The sequence below is a fragment of the Corylus avellana genome, chromosome ca4 (genome assembly GCF_901000735.1).
Source record: "Corylus avellana chromosome ca4, CavTom2PMs-1.0".
NCBI classification, from domain to species: domain Eukaryota; kingdom Viridiplantae; phylum Streptophyta; class Magnoliopsida; order Fagales; family Betulaceae; genus Corylus; species Corylus avellana.
Window position 1 is genome coordinate 14,601,033 of NC_081544.1, and position 11,594 is coordinate 14,612,626.

The 11,594-nt window shown below is 37.8% G+C and overlaps 1 protein-coding gene across 1 annotated transcript; it reads right to left on the reverse strand.

Moving 5' to 3' along the window:
• Positions 1-257: 257 nt before the first annotated feature.
• On the reverse strand, positions 258-10,851 carry LOC132178788 (glutamyl-tRNA reductase-binding protein, chloroplastic). The gene is made up of 5 exons (XM_059591341.1): positions 10,282-10,851; positions 10,073-10,153; positions 5,857-5,961; positions 5,553-5,702; positions 258-668 (listed from the first exon to the last, which is right to left on the reverse strand). Exons 1-5 carry the CDS (start codon positions 10,660-10,662, stop codon positions 444-446), a joined length of 942 nt encoding a protein of 313 aa, XP_059447324.1. The 5' UTR covers positions 10,663-10,851; the 3' UTR covers positions 258-443.
• Positions 10,852-11,594: the final 743 nt, after the last annotated feature.

Below are 11,594 nucleotides of genomic sequence, written 5' to 3' on the forward strand. Positions count from 1 at the left end.
CAAGTAGCAGTAGAGAAACAAATCCTAGTAAAACTAGGACTAGTGGATGCCTAGGGTTTTCCAACCCTAGCCTCCACTACTTACTAAAGTGATCCATAGGGCCAGGGGCAAGAAAGTATATTACTAAAATTACTCTTTTTGTGTATTGAAGTGTATCCAAATTAGTATTCACAAAAGGGTTTGGTAGAGGAACTGATACCTAAAGATGGGTTGGTCTTTCGCCAATTTTAAAATGTGAAATTGGCAATGGAAGAAGAGAATTGGAATCAGTGGCTATCACATAAAATCCAAAAAATCAAAACAAACAAACAAACAAAAAAAGAGAAAAAAATCAAGGATACATGCTGATGATGGTGAAGCCCTTAACATAATTGGAAGAGGCTCAAAAATCCAAGGAAAATAATCAGAAGCTCAACCAAGAAGCTCCTTTTTTTTTTTCAGAGCTATGAAATTTTCTTCAATTGTTTCACCTTGGGAAAATCGACATGAAAATTTTTCTCCACCTCCCAAGCCAGTTGGGACATGCAATTAAATGTTGACTTGGCACCCTTCTCATCCGTCACTTCTCTTGGAAAAGGAACCCGGACCTCAAATACACCTTTCTGAGGAGAGAAGAGACGCATGTCAAACCCTAACCGATCAACCCATATCACCTTTGCCTCTGACACCTGCCAAATCAAATATACTACTTTCATAATTCTGTTTATTGGCCTAGGAAAAGAAAAATCTTGTCAGCCTATATTTTAAGTGGGATTTTTTTTTTTTTTTTTTTTTTTTTTTTTAAATTGATAGGGAATTGGAAGCAGTGGCTATAATGATAATCTAAGTGACATGATGAGTCATCTTTAGTTTTTATCTGCGTGAAACTATCCAAACAATTCTTCAAAAATTGAATGACATCTAGGTTAAAAAATAGGCTGGCTACTTAGCCTGTACACTAGTACAAGTAAAACAAAATCCAAAACCAAAAGAGACATAAAGGAGGCACATGAAATACAAAAATCCCAGGTAAAAAAAGACATGGAGTTCAACAGGCACATATGCATATACTATCAAAATATTATAATAAGCATGTGGAGTTCAATAGCTAGACATGTATAAGGAGACCGTATTTACTCTCTTTCTCTCTCTCTCTGAAAATAGGAAAATCTAATAGTTTGAAGCCTTAGTTTCTAAATAAAAAAATTTCATCATAAGATTTTCTGTTTCTTTTTTCCTATTCAATATGGAAGAGAGGGGAAGTTACAACAGAAGAAAAACACATAATGGGCAGGCAACCCAAACAAAAGCCCCTAAACAACCAGAAAACACTATGGTAAACAAAAACCAAGGACAAGCAGGTGTGGAACAAATGACATTGCCCATTAAGAGAACTGGAGCAACCACAAAGGACTGCTAACAAAAGCAAAGCAAAAGATTCTAGAAGGCGCACGAACCTCAAAAGGTCCCTCAACCCTTCTCGAACTCTAGCAAGGAGCTCAATGGCGAAACAAACATTAAAAGAGGCTGGATCAGAGCTACCGAAGAAAAACCACACCATAGAGAGCAGAACAGAAAGGGGCACAAACCCCAAAAGGTCACTCATCCTTACCCGAAGCCCCACTAGGGGGCTGCAACATCCAATAAAATAAGTCTCCACAACAAGATCAAACCACCAAGGCACAGGAAAACTAAAACCTAAAAAGCCAACAAAACAAAATAGTAAGTACGAAATAACAAAAAACAATAATACAACAAAACACCAAAAAGCAACATCAGCAGTAGAGGAAGGCAACAAAGGGGTGGAACGATATGCACAACTCTTGATAGAAACGAGACACGATAATGCTTACTAAGCTTCACAAGGCACAAATAACTCATGGCGAAGACTTGAGACTTGATGCTTCAACGTAGGAAGAAAAAGATGACCAAGACAACAATGCCACTAAAGAGCTAACACTAACGACTGCAAAGTGCAAGAGGGAGGTGTAGGTGCGAGATCCAAATAATATAATCCACCAACCTCATGCCTCATACCAATCATCATCCTCGTCTTGAAATCTTGAAAAATGCACAAAGAAGGGTGAAAATTAACTCAACAATTAAGGGTCTTTGTAATTTTACTAATGGATAATAAATTAAAAGGAAAACCAAGAACATGTAGAACAGACAACAACTCAATGCCAAGACTTAGATGGGTAGTGTCCAAGCCGGACACTTTGGAGAGGGAACCATTAGCTAGGGTGATACTTTTAGGTATATCAACAGGATGGTAATCAGAGAAGGAAGTAGACAAACCAGTCATATGTTTATTTGTGCCAAAATCGATAACCCACAGGTCGCTAGTGGAGGATAAATGATAGTGAGATGCAATACCTAACTGAGCAAGAGTAGCAGTGAAAGAGGAAGAAGCCTGCTTATGGGCTAAGAACTTAACATACTCGTCTTTCAGAATGGAGATTAGATCATTATCTAAATTTGGGCTCGAACTAATAGGTGGTCTAGATGTGGCTGAAGAATCCTCTTGAGAAGCAACCTGATTGGCAAACCCAAATGGTGTGCCATGTAAATCCAAACAAAAATCCACATAACAATTACTACGGCCACAAAAATGAGTGGATTTGAGAGGCTCACGACCTCCAATGCGACCACTTCCTTGAAAATCACATCCACCACGAAAACCACGACCACCTCAACCGCCACATCCCCCACGAGAACAACAAGAACTAGCACGAGTAGCAATAAAAGCAGCCCAATCACCATTACGTTCAGAACTCAACTAAGAGTCATAATAGAGATAGTAGCACGCTGAATCCAAGAAAAAACCTCAAGAAGCGATGGGAGGTCAGAACCACCCAAAATCTGCACACAAACAGACCCATACTCAAGTTTCAAGCCGAGAAGAAACCGAATTACATCCACATCTTGACATTGCTTTTCCTTCCGGTCATGTCTCTCCACTTACAGATGGCCACAACCTAATTGTAGTACTCATCCATAGTTTGAACACATTGCTCAAAGCCCAAAGTATTGTTTACACACCTCATAAATCCAAGTGATATTCCCAATACCAAAGTACATATGCTGGAGATGATCCCAAATATCTTTGGTAGTAAGAAGGTTGAGACATGAGGATCCAATGTGAGGCTCAATATTGTTCAATATAAGAAATATAATTTGATTGTCTTCCTGGTCCCAAAGGCTCATGGAGCTAGACGAAGGTTTCCCTGATTGCAAATGAGAATACAAACCTTCCCTCTCAGGAATACCTCCATAGATTACGACCAATAAACATAATTTTTTCCATTTAGTTTCACATATGTCATAGGAGCAGTACCCATAGAAGCAGAAGTGATTAAATCTAATTTAGTGGCCATAATGTGTCGGCAATGCAAAACAATGCCAAATAACTATAACGGCCCGCCAAAGAACCAAAGACAAAGTAGAAATAGGCCAAAACTCACAAAATACAGCCCCAAACCGAAGCAGAACGACCAAGAAAGTTTATAAAACGAACAAGGATTAGCTTAAATAGACTTTTGTCAACTGAAAACTCAAACTATGTCAAAACCGAAAGAAATTGACAAAAACTTACCCAAAGAGACTGCAAAATAGCTTGAACCATATTGAACCTGCAGATAAATGAATCGAATCTGACTGGAACAGTCGAAACCAGTAAATCGAAGTGGGTCAGGCTGACAAACCGAGTTGCCCAATATAGAGTTGGGTTGTACTGTAGAAAGTTTCACCTGACCCATTCTCGGTTTGGGTTGGACCCGACCCAAACTAAAATGCGACTAGCCTTATATTGTCCCACCCAAAGGCGGAGCTAGGATTTTCTTATTATAGGGGCAGGATGCAAGACTAAAAATTAATTAATATAAAATAATATTATATTTTACTTCGGTTTACCAAAACTCAACATAAATTATTTCTTTATTTCAAACACTTCAAAAAAAAAAAATTACATGCCCAATTAATTGATTTCAATATTTAATTATTTATCAATGGTATGTAATTATTTTTGAGTTATTTTACTTCTCGTTTATAACATATTATACATTTTCCAATATTTTTATGTTATGATAAAATTAATTGATATAACACTACTTTTTGTCAAACTATATTATTCAATTAGTTGGTCTCTTAAAAAAGTTTTAGAGCTATAATATAAAGTGGCCGTATAAGTGCATCGGGCACAAGATTTTTTTTTTTTAGAGTGGGCAGTACTTGAACCAATTGAAGTGGCTGAAATGTCAAAAATTAATTGTCCACGTGGTAGGCTGAAAAAGGAAGAAGGAAAGTGGGTCTCTAAAATTCCAGAGAGAGAGAGAAAGAAAGTTCAGAGAGGGGCAAGAAAATTCCAGAAGAAGAAGAAGAAGAAAGGAGGAGGAAGAGTAGGGGCAAGAAATAAGGAGGGAAAGTAGGGGCAAGGCTGCAACAGAAGAAGAAGCTGCGCGTGAGAAGAAGAAGAAGAAGAAGAAGAAGAAGAAGAAAGGAGGAATTGTAGGGGCAAGGTCATAAGAAAGCTTAAAAAACTATTACTAAGAATCGTTTTTCAAGATTTTTGCAGGGGCAGGCGCCCCTGCGTATCTCTGCCACTGACTCCAACCCTACAAACATGACAGCCACCACAACTGATAGACAAGTGCCCTGAATCATTTGGTTTTTTAGGGTAAAACTACTATCTTAGCACCCATCGATAGGAATGATGGCAATGACAACGTCATCCAACAAAATATAATCATGGTGATGACAATGTCATCTGCTTCCCACCAATGTGGATTATTCCACCAGGTTCTGTACAAACTGAGGAAAAGGAGAAAGGAAAGAAGAAAAGAGAAGGGCTTGGGTTCTACAAGGTTCTTTTGTTAATTCCTATAGGTATGATACCAAGTTAGAATATACTTACAAAAGAGAGGCTCAATGAATTTCACTTGGCCTTTATAATCCATTACTATTTATAGGATCAATTACATCACCTTAGAAAGGGACACCTCACACTTCTTCTAGAATAGGGAAACCTGTCCCTTTTCTTTCTTATACAAGTAAACATGTTTTGGCGTATTTCCTATCACTTACATCAGATTATAGTGATATGTTAGTCATTTACATCAGATTCAATTTGGTCAGACATGCTCTAAGCCAAATCTTAAAATTATATGATGTCACTCTCCCTGATACATCCAAAAGCTCTAAACCATCAAGCATCACCTAGTTTATCAAAAGAAATGCACATGAATGAAAATGACTAACATATCACTTGCAAAATGTAATCTGCGGAAATGCAAAATAACATATGCTTGTTAGGACAGTTCTACTCAAATCATTATTCAGGAATCAAAGAGTTGGAATAACCCATTTGGTTCCAATAGGAATTCATTCATCAAAACAGCATGTGCCCTGGCTATGCATAGTTTATTCCTTTTGGTCGACAAACGTGAACCAAGGATTTCCTATTGAAACTAAGCACTATTTTCTCTATCTAGCAAATTATGTAACATTCAAATTTGACTTTCTGACAAACTTAAGGTAATATGGTAAAGGTCACAAATAATGTGTTAGGTGCAAACCTGGAAGTCCAAATCAACATATATGTTGCAAAAGCGATTAACATCTTCCATGTTATTTGTGTTTATGTCGTTCACTAGCTTTTCTGCAAAGTCGCGAAGAGGGTCAGGCTGTGCATTTTTATAATCTGATGAAGTGACCCATACACAATCCTGGAATCAATTTCAGACATCAAATTTACTTTTGTATACAAATTCAGTATGTTGCAAATAGTTACCTATCTTAGAATAATAGCAAAAGCTACAGAGAAAAGATGTGCAAAATATACTAATAGTCATAACATGAGAACATACAAGACCAATTTACCTCCTCGAAGTTTTCTATCTGAAGTACCCGTTCCACAGCAACAACATATATAAGGTCTTCATCGACTTCTTCTCCAAACCTCTTTTTCCATAAGGAATGCAGCCGCTAAAAAAATAGACAGTGAATCTCCAAGTAAAAAGTTTGACCGAAGCAGTACATATAGATAAAGATATAAATACAATACCATGTATTCGATTGCTTTTATGAGTTTTACATGAATCAATAAGAGATTGAATTATATGCTGAAAATAAGCCAAGTGCAGCCAATTGGCACTATCACATGACAACAGAACAGTAAAATCCAGTGATGTCGACAGCTTCCTGCCAAACCATCATCCTACAGTGGTATGCAGACACCTTAGCCTCAGATTCCATGCCATGACCATGTGACGCAGGAATGGTTACACAAACCAACCCTGGCTACAATGGTTTAAAAATCAGGAACATGATCAAAGAAATAAACCTAAAAGGAAGAAGAGGGCAACGAGCATATGTTTCAGGGTGGCTTATACAAAAGACCCCTGGTTGTGAAGGCTTGAATTTTGGGAAAATGATGAATGAAATCAGAATAAACATAAGTTTTGAAGAGAGAGAGAGAGAGAACAATGTTAGCAAGGCACTAAGACGGAAAAGGCAAGACTCAATCATTTCAATCAAATCTTCCCTCTCCACCTTAAATTAATAACTAGCTTCTTATGGAGATTATTTCACTAACCCTAGTAAAAAACGAAAACTAGTTCACAATGTACTTACATTAAAAGATAACCAGCATTCAACAGAAAGTAGATAAACGTCATGTAAAAAGACCAGTCAAGCCCTTCAAACTCAGTTGACCTTAACCAGCCATAAAGTCCACGTCAAACATGGTAGAGCATCTTTCCAAGCCAATATTCTTTCGTTACCTGAGCTTTGGATGCCAACAACCCAACACATCCAGAATCAATTTAAGAAGCACCCAATACACTGAATGAGAGAAAAATGAGAGACCAAACTCTCTAACCACAAAAAAAAAAAAATTGCAACAACAGATGATCCTCTAATTTCCATCGCCCTTCCATAATTATCACCAGCTAACATGATGATTGTTCGTAAAAACCTAACTCACATGCATCCAGCACAACAAACACAACCCAATACCTCACAATCAATTCAAGTAAATCTTCCTTCACCATATGGACCACTTATTGTTCAAGCCCATATCAAAACTATAAGGCACATTTTCTTAACGAAAATCAGCCCAAACAAGAATGAGTTGGGGCCTGGTGTGGCCTACTAAAACTATGAGCACACCAAACGGTCATTTCATTTGTTAGTCTCAAATCACCCATCAGGCCAAATGCATTGGAAAAATTGCTGAAGCACTAACCCTTGAAAGTACAGTCAAGCTCCTAACATTTATCAAGGACATGCTATACTTCGATCACCACAAAAAACCCATTTGGTTTACCAAAGTGACAATACTATTGAAGAAGGAAACTTTTGTGATATGTGGCTGATTTTATTTTATCCTCGTCAAATACTTTCCATGTAAGATTTGTTGAAGATATGCACCATGTTCTCATTTATTTTAATTCCATATTAGTGTGTTGCTTCTCCATATAAACAATTGTAGATGTATTGAGAAATAATAGAATTCTTCCTTTCTTATCTTTCATCATAGTATCAGAGCTTAGGGTTTAATCTTTTCCTAGGTATTGTTTGTTCTTCCTATATCCCTTCTTTTCTTTCTTTTCATTTTTTCTTTTCTTTCACCCAATCTAATTGCTACTGATCGAAGGAAACTAAGGCACTAGGCTTAATGCCCGTGTTAGGACGTCGATGGCGTCGAGACCATCGTCATCAGTGGTGTGATGTCGCCATCATCACCATAGTTGGTTCAGTCGTTGAAAAGTTTGGTGTAGCCAATAGAACTGTGATCAGGGCTACTAGGTTTTAGGTGTTTCCCCGTTTTAAAAGAATGAATCAAGATGGTCGATTGGTGTACTCTGTAATATCTGTGATGGTTGGTGGCGTCTTCGGTGGCCAGAGTTGCGGGTAGTGGCAGTTTCGTAGTTTCAGTGACAGTTGCAATGGATTGTGTGGATTTACACAACGTTTGGCTTTTCCTTTGTCATCGTTGTTGTGGTTGCCAGCTCTGTCTGAGTGGCACTGAAGAATTTCCAGCAAGCTCCAAAGTAGAAGAATTTTGTTTGGTTGCGGGTGCTTACTGCTCCTTATCTAGGATAAGAATATCCATAACCTAATTCAAGTTGTTCGTAATCCAAGGATAGAATATCTGTGACCTGCTTCGGTTCGAACTATCTTGCCAGTTCTCTCAGTTCAAGCTGGTTTGAGTTTTCAACTGGTTCATACATGAACCAGTTCAGGTTATTTTTTGTTCGATTCATGAGCATTTATGTCGGTTCTAGGCATATTTCAACCGGTTCAGGTCAGATTTCTGGTTATTTCTCCTGGTACAGACCAGTTTCTGTTCATTTATGCAATTCCTTGGTTGTTTTGATTCTATTTGGAGCTGTTCCTTGTGATTTTTGGCATAAATCAGTATCGTCAATGGGTTTTGCAGCTAGTATTTTTGTGGTTCTTTGCTGTTTGCATCTCATACTTCTCCATAAGAGATTCTGTTCTTGAGCAAATCTCCGAAGCCATTTACCCAGTATAGCTTTATTAAACAGTAAGAGGTTTTTCACAACCAACCCTCCTCTAGGAACTAGGGAGCAAACAGACTTCCATTTCACTAGATGGAGCTTACGCTCTCCATCAACACCATCCCAAAGAAAATACCTTTGAATACGCCCCAATATTCTAGATATACCAACTGGTAAGTGGGAAAGGGGCAAGAAATACGCAAGTAAGCTAGAAAGCGTGCTCTTGATAAGAGTAAGACGGCCACCTCGAGACAAATAGATCTTCTTCTAACTAGCCAATTCTTTTTTCCATTTTCTCCACTACCCCCATCCCAAATAGCTTTTGACTAGAAAGGAGCACCCAAAGAGAAACCCAAATACCTCAACGGTAGGGAAGAAATACTACAGTCCAAAATGTCAGCCAACTCTTTCTAATTTGATACTTGACCCGCCACAACTAATTCTGACTTCCGAAGGTTGATCTTCAAACCCGAAATAGTCTCAAAACATAGGAGGATGTGGTACAGATTATCTGGTCTCAGTCTGCATCACACATAATAAAAGGGTCATCTACAAGGAGATAGGAGATCTCCAAAGAGGTTGTGTTATGGAGGTTGACATGGAATCCAGATAAATAGCCAAATTTGGATTAAAAGACCGTGCAGTCTATATTTTGAAGAAAATAGAATAATTATAAACCCAAGCATCAACCAAACATCCCCACAACAATAATGTCACAGCTGAACTAGTAGCAACAGTTCAAGCAACAAAGAAAACGTGAACCTAATAGCAGAGTAACAAATGTTCAAGAACAAATAAGGTACTTCACACTGCATTCAGTCCCTAAACCGCCCAAAGAAGAGAAGTAGAGAACTCAGTCAAAGATAGCCAGCCACCAGAAAGGTTTTGCAAAATCGTTCCGGGAGACCACAATTTGATCATTTGGAACTCATGCAAGGCAGAAATTAAGTGTCACAGCTTTTGACAAAATAATTACTTGTTTACTTTGGAAAAGCTTTAATGTTACTACAATCTTATTATTGTGTCCCAAATGTGAACAATACCATCAACATTGCAGCAATATCTTCTCAAGTACAAATGCTTTAAAAAGAAAATCAAGCATCACTTTCACTCCAGACCAATAATAGTGACTAGGATTTGTTGGGGTTAGTGGTTTCAACACGTGCAATTTAAAAATAACAATTTCAAAACGCAATTTTTAAAAATGTAGTTAAGTATTTGGCAAAATCACAGTTTGACATTTAAAATCGAAGTTTGGCATACAATTTTAAAGACACACCACTTGCTTGCGATTTGAAAACGTGAATTTGTCTACGTTTTCAAACTGCTATTTTTTAGCAAAAGTCCACGTACAACTCTCAAACTACTGCCCAATTGACAACGTCATCATTAAACTTTCAATTGAGATAATGTGCCCCCAAACTACCAAAATTTGTCAATATTCCCCAAAGCTAGCAAAAAGACAAAAATGATCCTATCAATTTTTCAATAAAACAAAAATACCCCTAGAAATTTGAAATAAATTAAGGCGATTTCAAAAAACTTATAAAGAATGAGGCAAAATTATACACCTTCAAGACCATCCTGTCTTCTGGTTTGTCAAGGCTGCCTTGAATTGTGCATTGAGTCGTCCTCGGTGCACATTGCTCTAACTGCTTGAAAGAGGTTCACAATAACATATCATTAGTTCAAATTATATATATATATATATATATATATAAACTGGCATCCCGATCAACTATAACACGCACAGAGAGAGAAAATACAATGAAAGAAGCACCTGAACATGGAGACTGGACCGTTTGTCAATAGAGAACTGCCTATTAGAAGCATTCAAGCACAAAACTGGAGTCCCTTCTTGGTCGACAGCGAAGCGTACGCCAATACCCAATGGCCAATTCTCTGCGGTCAAAGTAGAAAGGGTTCCCACAGACGCCAGCTCCATAATGGTCCTGGAAACCTCAGCTGGGAACGGCTTATTACTCCTGAATTCCAAATGGGTCGGCTCTGATACCACTGAAAGCGAGCATTTTAGAGCACGGAACAGAGATAGGCGAAACGGGTTTGGTTTTGGCGGAGTGAATTGGGTTTTGGTTATGGGTTTTGAGGAAGTGAGGGATGGAGCAAAGTGGGTGGCTAGAGATTGAGTTTGGAGAAGCATTTCAGGGAGAGCGCAGCACTGTCAAGACAAACTGGGACTTTTTTTCCTAGCAGAAGATTGCGAATGGTTTGACACAGAGAGAGAGAGAGAATGGCAAAGCCTCTCAGTAACAGAGTTACCCACAGATTGCGGAGGATGACGTTGATGATAACGGAATAGAGCATTCACATTGCCTCGACAAATTAATTTTTGGCTATTTTAATTAGCAATCACATTTTAGCCGATCAACAAATCCTTATTTTGCTATCACATTTTAGCGGATCAACAAATCATTATTTATATTAATAATAAAAGTATTTTTTTTCTCTCTCATATTGGGGTGTAAATTCGGTCCTCGTTCCTGTTATTGGATTAACAAATCCTTATTTTGCTTATTTTGCTATCACATTTTAGCAGATCAACAAATCCTTATTTATATTAATAATAAAAGTATTTTTGATCTCTCTCATTTAGGAGTGTCAATTCGGTCTTGGTTCTTAGTTATTGGCCAAAACCGAGAACCGGAACCGGAGTACCCCAGTTATTAATTTTGGAAAACCGAGAACCGGTTTAACGTTTAACCGGCCGATTCCGGTTAGTACTTGACTATCCGAACTAGGTAACCGGTTTTTTTTTTAAATTTTATATTTTTGGCTTATTTTTGCTCCCCATTTCCTCCTATTTTCTTCATCTCTTTCCTTTCTCTCTACCCCCTTTTTCATGCCCATGGTTTTCATCTTCTCCATTTCTTTTTTTTCTTTTTTTTCCTACACATCTTCACCATCTTATTCATTCTTTCTTATCCTTATTTATTTCTTCTTTCATTCTCTTTAACGTAGAAGCTGAGAGATTAAGAAAGAGATTGAACAAGTTAGAGAGAGAAGGAGAAATCGAGAGGAGACAAAGAGGCAAAGGGCTGTAACGACTAATGAGGGGCTCTAAAACAAACAAAC

Coding starts and splice junctions, on each gene's coding strand:
- LOC132178788 (XM_059591341.1), bottom strand. CDS start 10,662: ATGCTTCTCCAAACTCAATCTCTAGCCACCCACTTTGCTCCATCCCTC. Junction 10,154..10,281: donor GGTCCAGTCTCCATGTTCAG/GTGCTTCTTTCA, acceptor TCTTTCAAGCAG/TTAGAGCAATGTGCACCGAG. Junction 5,962..10,072: donor AAGACAGGATGGTCTTGAAG/GTGTATAATTTT, acceptor CTATTTTTTTAG/CGGCTGCATTCCTTATGGAA.